The sequence below is a fragment of the Suricata suricatta genome, chromosome 8, assembly GCF_006229205.1.
Source record: "Suricata suricatta isolate VVHF042 chromosome 8, meerkat_22Aug2017_6uvM2_HiC, whole genome shotgun sequence".
In the NCBI taxonomy this organism is placed as follows: Eukaryota; Metazoa; Chordata; class Mammalia; order Carnivora; family Herpestidae; genus Suricata; species Suricata suricatta.
Window position 1 is genome coordinate 133,300,394 of NC_043707.1, and position 13,342 is coordinate 133,313,735.

Genomic DNA, 13,342 nt, shown 5'->3' on the forward strand with positions numbered 1-13,342 from the left:
GGGCAGAAGACATAAACAGACACTTCTCCAAAGAGGACATCCAGATGGCCTACAGGCACATGAAACGATGCTCAACATCACTCATCATCAGGGAAACACAAATCAAAACCACACTGAGATACCACCTCACGCCAGTCAGAGTGGCTAAAATGAACAAATCAAGAGACTATAGATGCTGGCGAGGGTGTGGAGGGATGGGCACCCTCCTGCACTGTTGGTGGGAATGTAAACTGGTGCAGCCACTCTGGAAAACAGTGTGGAGGTTCCTCAAAAAACTATCCATAGAACTCCCCTATGACCCAGCAATAGCACTGCTAGGGATTTATCCAAGGGATACAGAAGTGCTGATGCATAGGAGCACATGTACCCCAATGTTCATAACAGCACTGTCAACAATAGCCAAATCATGGAAAGAGCCTAAATGTCCATCACTGATGAGTGGATCAAGAAGATGTGGTAGGGCACCTGGGTGGCTCAGTCGGTTAGGCCTCCGACTTGGGCTCAGGTCAGATATCACATTTGTGGGTTCGAGCCCCACATCAGGCTCTGTGCTGACAGCTCAGAGCCTGGAGCCTGCTTCTGGTTCTGTGTCTCCTTCTCTCTCTGCCCCTCCTCCTCTCATGCTCTGTCTCTCTCTGTATAAAAAATAAATAAATAAAAACAAAAACAAAAACAAAAAAAGAAGATGTGGTATATATACACGACGGAGTACTACATGGCCATGAGAAAGAATGAAATCTGGCCATTTGTAGCAAAGTGGATGGACCTCGAGGGTGTCATGCTAAGTGAAATAAGTCGGGCGGAGAAGGACAGATACCATATGTTTGCACCTGTAGGTCTAACAGGAGAACAGGAGAAACCTAAATGGAGGACCAGGGGGAGGCGAAGAGGGAAAGAGAGTTGGGGAAAGAGAGGGACGCAAAACTTGAGAGACTATTGAATACTGAAAACAAACTGGGGGTTGAAGGGGACGGGGGGGGGGGAAAAGAGGTGGTGGTGATGGAGGAGGGCACTTGTGGGGAAGAGCACTGGGTGTTGTATGGACACCAATTTGACAATAAACTATTAAAAATAAATAAATAAATAAAATAAGTAAATTTAAAAAAAAAAGGACGCTGGTCATGTTGGATTTCGGACCCACCCTATTCCAGTATGATTTCATCTTAACCTATGACATCTGCAAGGATCCTAATTTAAAAAATTTTTTTTAATGTTTATTTATTTTTGAGAGAGACAGAGACAGAGTGCGAGCAGGGGAGGGACAAAGAGAGAGGGAGACGCAGAATCTGAAACAGGCTCCAGGCTCTGAACTGTTTGCACACAGCCCGACGCGGGGCTCCAACTCACAAACCGTGACACCATGACCTGAGGGGAAGTCGACGCTTAACCAACTGAGCCACCCAGGTGCCTCTGGGGTAGCTTTTTTTTTTGATATTTGTTTATTTTTGAGAGCGAGAGACAGAGTGTGAGTGGGAGAGAAGCAGAGAGAGAGGAGACACGGAACAGATGCGGGCTCCAGTCTCCAAGCTGTCAGCCCAGAGCCTGACGCAGGGCTCGAACCCAAAAGCCGTGAGATCATGACCTGAGCCGAAGACGGACGCTCAACAGACTGAGCCACCCAGGTGCCCCAAGGATCCCATTTCCAAATAAAGTCATATTCTGAGGTTCTAGATGGACACGGATTTTGAGGGACACTGTTCAACCCAGTACAATGGCCCCTGTCCGGTTTTCCTGTCACCCGCCCTACTTTCCCAGCCCCCTCACATCATTCCCTTTTAAATGAGAGAACATGGCTCTGACCACGGGGCAGGTCCCCGGACATATCCAGGAGGAGGCAGCTAGCTTTGGAGGGCCCGGGGCTCTGAGGCACACGGAGACAGCCCCCTTCTCTGGGGAGGAATGTGGAGGGAGATGGGCCGGCTGGAGGCCTAGGCAACCCTGCCACCACCTCCCCCACTCCCCGCAGGGGGAGTGTCACAGAGCTGCTTCCCCACACCCAGCCCTGCTCCTGTCTGACCCTCCCCGGGCACAGACTGTCCTCTCCTCAAATAGCTCTCCTGTGGAAGTTCTGGGACGGCCATTCATGATCTGGGCCTCACGTGCGCCCCCCACCCCCACCCCACTCCCAGCCATTCATGAATGTGACCCTCCAGCTTGGCTGACTCCCTCTCCTGTGCCCTTTCTCTGTTTTCCGCTTCCTCCCGCCCTCCCTCCTCTCGGCCCTTCTCCATTTCCAGAGCCTACAGGATCTAAGTCACTATGTGCTTGATCTTCAGAGTGACCCCCGCGGGGTTCAAGGCTGCTGTGTTCGCATCGCCCTGGCAGTGAACAGTGTCTGCCGGGAGATGGGCCCAGAGCAGCCCTCCTGGGACTGCAGGGTGAACGGCGCCCCCTGCGGGTGTGCGAGAGCAGCGGGAAGCCATTCTCTCCCCGCGTGTGAGTCTCCTCTTGCACAGACACCCCCTCTGCTTTCATAAGGGTCCCCGACTCCACTCTCCTGACCCTTGTGACACACAGTCCTGTTGGGGACCAGCCCCTCATCGGCATTGAGATCCCTGAACATGCTCATGCCTTCAGTTCTGTAACTCTTACCAAGAGTTGGGCATGTGTCCTGAGTAAAATATCTTAAGAAGCGGTTCTCAACCAGGTGGATTTGCTCCCCCAGAGGACATTGGGCAATGTCTGGAGACGCCTTTCGTCTTCATAATTTGGGCGAGAGGGACACGGCTGGCGTGCCGTGGGGGGACACCAGAGACACTGTAAGGATCGGAGGGTACACACGAACAGCGCCCGTGACCCTGACAAGGAAGGATCTGTCCCCAACCATCTACAGGACAGAGGAGGAGAAACCCATACCTAAAAGGACAAAAAACCTACAAATGTAAAGATTTTTATAGCAGCATCATTTAAACTAACAAAAAAGAACTCTAGACACTACCTATCAAGTTAGAAAATAATTCTATTAAGAATACCAAATTCGGTGGATTATAAAACGACCATTTAAAAAGATAAATACGACAGCTCTTTAACAACATTGAGAACTATATTAAAACATATATATGAATATTACATTTAATTATTTATACAAATGTCTCAAATGATTGAGCAGAGTTACTATATGACCCACTCTTCCATTCCTTGGTATAAACACAAGAGACATGAAAAAATATGTCCGCACAAAAACTTGTGCATGAATGTTCACGGCGACCATGACAGCTGAAAAGGTGTAAGAAAGGAGATACGCGGAGTGCGGCTGGCTCAGTGGGGGGAGCACGCAACTCTTGATCTTGGGTTGTGAGTTCAAGCCCCGTGTTGGGTATGGGGATTACTTAAAAATAAAATCTTAAAAAAAAAAAGAACGGAGAAACACGATGTGGGATGTCCACGCTACAGAATGCTGTTTGGCCATTAGAAGGAACGAAGTTCTTACGCAGGCCATGAAAACATTACCTCATGTGAAAGAAGCCAGACACCAAAGGTTACACATTTATGATCTCAATTTATATGAAAAATCCAGAATAGGTAATTCTACGGAGACAGAAATGTTAATGGTTGCTCAGGGCTGGTGTTAGGGGGTAAGGGATAATGGCTGAAGGGCATGCAGGTTTTTTTTTTAATGTTTATTTATTTTTGAGAGACAGAGCACAAGTAGGAGAGGGGCAGAGAGAGAGAGGGAGACACAGAATCCAAAGGAGGCTTTAGGCTCTGAGCTGTCAGCACAGACTCCAATGCAGGGCTCGAACTCACAAACCGTGAGATCATGACCTGAGCCGAAGTTGGATGCTCAACTGACTGAGCCACTCGAGTGCCCCATGGAGTTTTTTTTTTTTTAAGGTGACAAAAATACCCTAAAATTGTCTATGATGATTGGATATATCTGTGAATATACTAAAGGCTATTGAATTATACACTATTTTTTCTTTTCTTAAATGTTTATTTATTTTTGAGAGAGAGAGAGTGCAAGCATGAACAGCGGAGGGGCAGAGAGAGAGGGAGAAAGAATCTGAAGCAGGCTCCAGGCTCCGAGCTGCCAGCACAGAGCCCGACATGGGGCTCGAACTCACAAACCACAAGATCATGACCTGAGCTGAAGTTGGATGCTTAATGGACTGAACCCCCCAGGCCCCCTGAATTATACACTTTAAATGGATGAAGTGTAGCTCAATAAAATTGTTTCAAAAATACATATATGTATTAAATGATGTAAATGCAAACAGGAAACATTTTTTATAAAGATTTTAAAAAATATTTATTATGAGAGCAGGGAAGGGGCAGAGAGAAGGAGAGAGTAAGAATCCCAAGCAGGGGGCACCTGGGTGGCTCAGTCGGTTAAACCTCTGACTTCGGCTCAGGTCAGATCTCACATTCGTGGGTTCGAGCCCCGCATCGGGCTCTGTGCTGACAGCTAGCTCAGAGCCTGGAACCTGCTTCCGGTTCTGTGTCTCCTTCTCTCTGACCCTCCCCCTCTCATGCTCTGTCTCTCTCTGTATTAAAAATAAATAAAACATAAAAAAAAAAAGAATCCCAAGCTGGCTCCTCATAGTCAGCACAGATCCCAATGCAGGGCTTGAACTCAAAATCGTGAGATCATGACCTGAGTCTAAGTTGGACGCAACCAACTGAGCACCCAGGTGCCTCTTTTTTTTTTTTTTTTTTTTTTTTAAGATTTTATGTTTAAGTAGTTCCTACAACTAATGTGGGGCTTGAACTTACAACCCTGAGATCCAGAGTCATATGCTCCACTGCCTGAGCCAGCCAGGTAACCCCTTTCTACTTTTCTTTCTTTCTTTCTTTCTTTCTTTTTTTTTAAGTTTATTTATTTATTTTGAGAGAGAGAAAGAGAACACAAGCAGGGGAGGGGCAGAGAGAGGGAGACAGAATCCCAAGCAGGCTTCAGGCTAACAGCACAAAGCCTGATACGGGGCTCAATCTCACAAGCTGGGAGATCGTGACCTGAGCTGAAATCAAGAGTCAGACGCTTAACCGGTTGAACCCCCCAGACATCCCCCCAACTTTGCTTTCTTAACTGATGTTTTCCTGCCAGAATTCCTTGGGTGTTACTTGCCTTGACTTGAAAAAGGTTTTTGCATTTACCCCTGTAAATTTATTCCTCCTTTTAATTTATATAAGGTTTTTGTATGTGAGACTCAATTCTTCAGGAGATGACTTCCATTCTCATGCGAGAACATTGGGCTCCAGCACCCCATCATTGCGTGAGAAAAATAAACTACTGCAGTAAACCGAAAAAAAAAATTAGACAGTGTTCAGCAATTTTGTCTGCGAAGGCTCCGGACCTTGGGCTGTTACTAAGGGCTGTGATATCTTGTGCTCAAGAATCATTTCTAAGAAAAAGGAGCGCAGTTTCTTATAGGGACTGTGTCAGTTAGCAAGATTGGGGGTGGAAGTGACAGAAATCGAACTTAAATCGGTCTAGGCAGGAAAGGGGGGCACGTTTACTAGCTCACATGACTGCAAGGGCCGAAGTAGATTCACTTTGGGCGTTTCTGTGTCCAGGAGTTCTAATGATCTCACCGGATGTCAGCTAGAGGGACAGTTTGAGTGCAGTCCTTTCTGGAGAGGCTGGGAAGGATAAGGTGATTCTTTCAGAACTCTTTTCCCTTATGAGGTTATAGAAATGAGCAGTGTAATTTTTATAGAAATAGAAATAGAAGTTACACTCAGATGCTTCAGGTATGGCTGGGGAGGCTGGGCCCGGGGTGGGAAGAGTTGACAGCTATTTTCCTTCCAGGCTACTGAGCTCAGCCTTCCCTCTGAAAGCCAGCAGTTTAGAGATTCACTTCACAGCAGAGAAGAGCTGCACACTCATGCTGATTTCCAAGGCACCCCCAACACACACACACACGCACACGCACATGCACACACACCTGCATTGATGCCACACTATGAAAGATCTGATGGTTCTTCTGCAGATATTTTCTGTCTTTTAGAGAAACTCTAAAGAGTCACACAAGATGAAGGTACTAGTGGGGGCTGGGAGCTGGCGAGCAGACCTAACCACGAACTAGGGGCAGCTGACTCTTATAGGCTTTTGTACCTGTGAGAAACCTTCATTTAATTCCTTCATCCTACACAAGGGAAACAGAGTCCCAGAGCAGAGAAAGGACGCGCATAAAAGCCACACCACAAGAAGGCAGTGGGCAGAGACTTACCACCTGCTGACTCCCTGGACAGCGCTCCTTGTTTCCTCCATCCCCTTTCCCTGGAGGTCAGTGCTCTCATGCTGCCCAGGGCTGGAGGTCAGAGTCAGAGGGGAGCTAAGCACATTTGCCCCAAACTTTTCCTTTTCTGCATCTCCTCCCTTCTCCCCAGCGCCTAGATGCTAAAGACTTTGTGTCTGTGTCCCCTCCCCCACAAATTCATATGTTGGAACCTATTTCTCCAATGCGAGGGTTTAGGAGGTGGGACCTTTGGGAGGTGATTAGGCCACAGGGGTGGAGCCCTCATAATGGAATTAGTGCCCTTGTAAAAAAGACCCCAGAGAGCTAGCTCCCGTGTCCCTTCTTCCCTTTGAGGTGACAGAGGAAAGACAGTGCTTATGAACCAGTAAGAAGGCTCTCACCCAATATGGAATCTACCAGCACCATGATCTTGGACTTTCCAGCCTCTAGAATTATGAGAAATACATTTCTGTTGCTTATAAATCACCTGATCTGTGGTATTTTGTTACGTGGCAGCCCAGATGGACTAAGAGACTAGAGGTGGTAGTTGATCAATTAAGCAGCCCCCAGGATGTCCTCCTCATCTTCCTTCTCGTGGATAATTCTTTCTTATCCTTCAAAGACTTAACTCAGCACTCCTTCTCCAGGAAGCTCCCCCCTCAACCGAGCACTCCTGCTGTGCTTACAGAGCACCCAGGACTCTCCAGTATCAATGGCCACACCGCCTTGGGGAGTCTGTGACTGCGTCTTTCTCCCTGCACTGCGAACCCACAAGGAGCAGAGTTTGCTTTGTCCATTCTGTGTCCCCTCTTCCCAGCAGAAAACTGTTTTGCCTGCACAGTCTCATTCCCTCCTCATGACAACCATGTGACACAGACATGAGAAAACACGAAAAGGTGTGCCGTAACTTGCCTGAGATCCCATAAGTAGCAAAAGTTTGAGGTGTTGTTTAATCCAGGCAGTCTGATTTCAGAGTCTGGACTCCAGACCTCTGGGACCCCACACCTTCAATAAACGCTTGTTGAATGAATTAAGGTGCTTATTGGGCGCCAAGGTGGCTCAGTCGGTTGAGCGTCTGACTTTGGCTCACTTCATGATCTCACAGTTGGTGGGTTTGAGCCCCGCTTTGGGCTCTGTGCTGATCACTAGCTCAGAGCCTGGAACCTGCTTCAGATTCTGTGTCTCTTTCTCTCTCTGCCCCTCCCCTGTTCACATTCTGTCTCTCTGTCTCTCAAAAATAAATAAACGTAAAAAATTTTTTTCTTAATGAATTAAGGGGCTTATTTCTTTCTCTGTAGCCAACACCTAGCACCTAAGGTTTGACACTGGTAAGAACCAACACTGCCACCCCAGCCTCTTTTATGGAAGGCTTATTAAGTATCAGGCACTGTGATCAGCATTTTGCATATACTGGATTAATTGTACGATACTATGGAAACAAATTATTGCAAACTTACTGCCTTAAAATAACAAATTTATTTCCCCCCAGTTCTGGACATCAGAAATCTGAAGTATGTTTCAATGGGCTAAACTCAAGGTGTTGGCAGGCATCCTGTGTTCCTTCTGGGGGCTTTAGGGATGAACCCATTTCTTTGCTTTTTCTCGCTTCTAGAGACCAAGTACATTCATGGCTTCTTCCTCCATCTTCAAAGATGCCAGCAGTAGCGTCGAATCTTCCCTCATCCCGACCTCTGTGTCCATCTTTCCATTTTTCTCTCTCTGACCCTGACCCTTCTACTTCCTTCTTATAAAGACCCTTGTGATTACATTTCTCCCCACCCCATAATCCAGGGTAATTTTTCTACCTCCAGATTTTTAATCACATGTACAAAGCCCACTTTGTCATATTAAATAACATATTCACAGTTTCTGGAGAGTCCTGTGTCTTCACTAAAATCTTCTCCATAATCCCTCCCAATGGGGCACGTGGAGGCTCTGAAGAGTGCTTAGCACTCAATTGTTTCCCTGGCCTGACTCTTTTCCCAATGAAATGACAATCTCCTTCAGTGCGATTGTATTCCTAATTCTTTGTCTCTTCCCATGATGCCCTGGGCGTTTCACAGACATCATTTTCTCTCTTGTAGTCCTTGAAAAAGGGAGCATGTGTCTATTTTGCAGAAGAGCAAAGGAAGGCTCAAGTCACATGAAGGGTAATTTCTTGATAGATGCTGGTTGATGGACTCTGTCTTGCTTCCAACATGTTACTTCTGACGTCAGCCTGAGGGACTCTACATCCTCAGCACCCTCTGACCCTCTGACTCAGCTCTGCCACTTGACTGGATTTTGTTTTCTCTTTTGCTTCCACTTAATCTTTGGATATTCTTCCTGTGGTGTATGTGTGCGTACACACACACACACACACACACACACACACACACACACACACCGCTCCAGCCCCCAGAATCTTCCTGGGACTGGTATCTTTATGGTGCTCTCACCCTCCCCGCTCCCCATCTTCATCTGTAAAATGGTCATCTTAGCCACACTTTACATCTTTCTTCTTGCACACACAGCCACCAATGTACACATCCTTCATGGCACAGCTTTCCGTACCTTTGGAAATGACAGGGATTCATCTACTTTTTCTTTTAGTAGAAACCCCTTGCAATCCCCCTGGCAGTGATTAAGAGGTCAGGTCTGCAATCAGACTGCTTGGGTTGGAACCCAAGCTTTACCCCTTGTTAATTAAGAAAGCAAATTAATTCCTCTGAGCTCTATTTCCTCAGTTTTTAAAAAAGTTTTGTTTGTTTGTTTGTTTTGAGAAAGAAAGGGGGTGAGGGAGACAGAAGGGGGTGCACACACAAGTGGGGAGAAGCAGAGAGAGAGAGAGAGGGGAGAGAATCCCAAGCAGGCTCCCCAATGTCAGAACAGAGCCCAATACGGGGCTTGAACCCACGAATCGTGACGTCATGATCTGAGCCAAATCAAGAGTCAGATGCTTAACCAATTGACCACCCAGGTGCCCCTGTTTCTTCATTTGAAAAATGAAAAACAATAACCAATTTTTTCTTACATATCTGGTAGATGCTATTTTTTGAAGGAAAGATTTGGTTAGAGGTCACAGGCTCTGCCTTTTGCTGCCTCTTCTCTATTACCCATACCCCACTCTCATCCTGCTGTTTGTCAGCACAAGGCATCTGGAAGGGGTGGTGACATGAGTCATGTATGCTGCTGTGTCTCTTCCCAGGGCCGTTTTTTTCTTGCTGCCCCATTTGTAATCAGAGATAGGAAGTCCAGACCATCTGCTAATGGGAATTAGGTCACGGACGGTCAGATAAGAGAGGCACTGGGGAGGGGCACTCCTCACACCTGTCGCGTCCCACCAAATAGGTAACCATCTTCCAGTCATCCTTGCTTTATTCCCATCATATGTTGGCTTGGTGGGGGAGAGGAAGTGTTGGCACCTGGAGGAGGTTTGATAGAAGGCATTCCTGGATGACTTCATCTCTGGGCCTTGCCTCTCAAAATTCCAACCAAATCAGCTCTACCGTTTAAGGGATGGAAGCAGGGTCAGCATTCCAAAAGTTCCTTGTCATACGCAGGCTTTTAATCAGATGACACTGGAGAATTAGCATCCTAGTGCAGGCAGTTGTGAGAGGCTGGGGAGGGGTCTCAGAGGTCTCTGTTTCATGCTTGTCTTTCTGGCTGGCCTTGAGTTGAGGAGAGCAAGGCCTCTTGATTGAGTTTGCTCAGAACCATCAGAACCACGGACAGCGGTCAGGGTGTGCGGAAGACCCGGCGCCGCGCAGGGTGCAGGAAGCCCGTGCCGAGTTACAGGCAGGCGCGGGGAGGGAAGAGGCGCTCCGGTGGTGGGAGGTGGGGGGGAATGGGGGGGATTGGCTGGGACTGTTCTTGCTCTGAGTCACCCCGTGCGCCCCGCACTTGCGTCTTGGGGCCTCGGAACGCTGGAGTTGTGTCTGCCTTCTCCGGGAATGGTTGAGGGTGGGGAAGAAAGGCCCTGGGAGTTTTGCCGGAAAGGAGGAGGCGGGAGGCCAAGGACCCGTTGGTGTCCCCCGCGCGCTCCCGCCCCCCGGCCAGGCCCATTTCTATACAAGGCCTGCTCTCCCCAGCACCCACCCCCGGCGAGTATGGTCGCAGGCGCGGAGGGGTGCATTCCCCCGCCCTGAGCTCAGCGTGCCGGAATGCGGCCGATAAATCAGAGATTACTCCTGGCCCGGGATAAAAGGCCGACGTTGTCCCAGGATCCGGGAGAGCGCTCGCCGGCGTCTAGGAGGTGAGACGTGACCCGGAACACAGCTCAGCGGCAGCGGCGACGATCTCTTTCCGCACTTCTCTCCAGCGACATGGACTCCAAGACCGCGCTGCTCCGGCCCCTCCTGCTCCTCCTGTTCTTGCACCTGTCGCCACTAGGCGGTCGCTCCCACCCACTGGGCAGCCCCGGCCCCGCCTCGGAAGTGTCCGTAATACAGGTAAGAGCTGCAGCCCGCTTAAAGGCCGCTGCGGGTTGCAACAGTTAACGGGTCCTGAGCTACTGTCCGGAGGGGGTCCTCAGCCCCTCTAGGGAATTAGTGATAAGGGAATCAGAAAGCAACCGGATTGGGTGCCAGGACCCCTACCCAAGGTGGTTGGTTCATCTCAGCGCTGTCTAGGGTGGTTTGGCCCAGGTGTGGGCTGCTGAGGCTGCGGCTGTCCCCACCCGTTACAGGAGCTGCTGGAAGGGCTGCGGGACACAGTTTCGGAGCTGCAAGAAGAGCTGGGACCCCTCCAGCGAGGCCAGAGCCCTGCAGAATCCTGGGAGGCCCAGGAGGAACCCCCTGAGGGGGTCCTTGCGCCCCGTGACAATGTCCTCAAGGCCCTGAAACAACCAGGCAGCCCCAAGATGATGCGTGATTCAGGGTGCTTTGGCCGGAGGCTGGACCGGATTGGCTCCCTCAGTGGCCTGGGCTGCAATGGTAAGCCCCCTCCCTGCCACCTTGGCTCCCCCGCCCCCCACCATCCGAACCACTTCTGGGTTTAGTGTCTCTGGAAACCACACCCTGAGAAAAGGACTCTTGGACATGACTCTCTTTTGCTGACAGTGCTTAGGGCCAAGGAGGGCCCTTCTGGAAATATTAAATGTGGACATCATTCATGACTATGTCCATGAGTCCCTACCCACCTTCTAGCCGCCTCTTGGCTCTCTAACCAAAAGGGGCAGAATCTCCTGACGATGGAATCCAGTCATTGTCTGGCAGCATCTCCTTGGAGCAGAGAGAATCCTAAATATTTTCCTCCTGGTTTCCCTTAGCCTGTCTATAGTGGCAAAGGCAGAGGTCGGGATCACCAGGGCAGCAATAATTCCCAGTTTACAGATGAGGAGACTGAGGTCCAGAGAGATGGATTATTCTAAAGCCTCAAACACCCAGATCAGCTGCGGAGGGGGGATGGTTGCAGGGATCGCACCCAGTGTGGGGAAGCTCAGATCGTGCCTCAGTTTCCCCACCGGACACCATCATCACCCTTTCTCTCTCTTCACAGTGCTGAGAAAATATTAGGAGGAAGTGCTGGCTGCAGACATCTTCGTCTGATTCTTCACCAACTTTCTGAGCCCCGTTGAAGCAATTCTTATTTATTTCTATTTATTTATTTATTTATTTTGATTGTTTTATATACGATGATTCTTACCTCTGAGCACATATTTTCCATGGTGAAATAAAGTCAACATTTTATCATCTTCTTTTGAAACCGATTTGTCCTGGGGCACCTGGGTGGCTCAGTCGGTTGAGCGTCTGGCTCTTGGTTTCAGCTTGGGTCGTGATCTCACAGTTCGTGAGGCTGAGCTCCCTCCGTGTCGGGCTCTGCATTTTCATTCTCTCTCTCTTTCTCTGGTCCTCCTTCTCTCTCAAAATAAATAAATAAACTTAAAAATGTTAAAGAAAAGAAACTGATTTGTCTTAGTGCATTAGAAGAAATACATTATTAAAAAAAAAACCCACATACCAAAAGAAACCCAAACCCTTTGTTTTCTTGAAGGTTCCAAAAGTGTCCTAATGGTGGCAGGGAGATGGCTTCAGGGCTGGTCAAGCAGGTGTAGGGGTGCCTTTCCCCTCTTGAAGGGTTTTTTGTGTTCTGAAATGTCTATAAATACCTGAAGCATCAAGACACTTTGCAGAAATGGCTCTTCAAAGCTGGTGGTTTCTCCCTGGGAGTGGAGACAGGCCCTGAGACATTTGTGCAACAGAGAGTACGGGTCAGCGTTTGCTCACTAGTTTTCCCTTGGTCTGCAATTCTGCCATCAGAGGTATTCTCTCTGGTGATTGTTTCTAGGACATCTAAGCTGAGAACTCAGAGATGAGGTGCTGTGTGTGTGTGTGTGTGTGTGTGTGTGTGTGTGAGAGAGAGAGAGAGAGAGAGAGAGAGAGAGAGGCTCATTTGTGGTCTTGAATAGGGGTGAGCTCTCCATTCTGCCCCAAATCTCAGCTTCCAACCTTCCATTCCCAATGTCATCCTGGAATGGCATTTAAAGCCCTGAGTTCATTTTCATTTCCTGGCCCCAGGTTTTAAGTGTCTGACAAAAGGCCAGCATTTCAAGGTGTCCTCTGGGGGCTCCACATCTTCATTTCCTCTCTGCCTCGAGAGAGAAACCCCTCATTACTAGGGCAGAGAAGGAGACAGCCACCAGGGTCCTGCTGTGCTGCAGGGAGTCCTGTTGGTGCACTGTCCTGTGCCCCATGGAACCCCCTTCCCAAGCATCCTGCCTCCCAAGCATCCCAGGCCTCACTCCCCTGCTTTCAGGCTCCCAGACCTCATCTCATGGAGTCCCCTTGCCAAGAAAGCCTTTTAGGATGTTAGCTCTGCAGAAGGGACAAGACTATTCTTATCCCCATTTGATGGATGGGAAAGCTGAGACCCAGAAAACTGGAGCCTCCTCCCTGGCAGCATGTGGCACCGGATGCTCTGAGCTCTTGCATGAGTGGAGAGCCAAGTGACTCTCGAACCTGTGCTCTCTCCCTGCGCTCCGGGCCTTGAACTTCACTCTCCCTGATCTTTCTGCTGTTCTCAGCTAATGTTTCTTCCACTGCGGGGAACCAAGAGTGGTGAGTGTTTATGTTATTTGTCATTTCAACCCAGCATGTTGCCAGAGGTTATGGACAGCCAGTGACCTCAATTAAAACTTTTAAAATGAGGTTTAGGAGCAAGTTACTTTCTAATAAAACTGTGAA

The 13,342-nt window shown here is 48.8% G+C and overlaps 1 protein-coding gene across 1 annotated transcript; it reads left to right on the forward strand.

Annotated features, from left to right (window-relative positions):
• The first annotated feature begins 10,346 nt into the window (after nt 1-10,346).
• On the forward strand, nt 10,347-11,855 carry LOC115300047 (natriuretic peptides B-like). The gene is made up of 3 exons (XM_029949630.1): nt 10,347-10,609; nt 10,846-11,092; nt 11,658-11,855. The coding sequence occupies exons 1-3, from the start codon at nt 10,484-10,486 to the stop codon at nt 11,672-11,674; spliced, it is 390 nt and encodes a 129-aa protein (XP_029805490.1). The 5' UTR covers nt 10,347-10,483; the 3' UTR covers nt 11,675-11,855.
• Nucleotides 11,856-13,342: the final 1,487 nt, after the last annotated feature.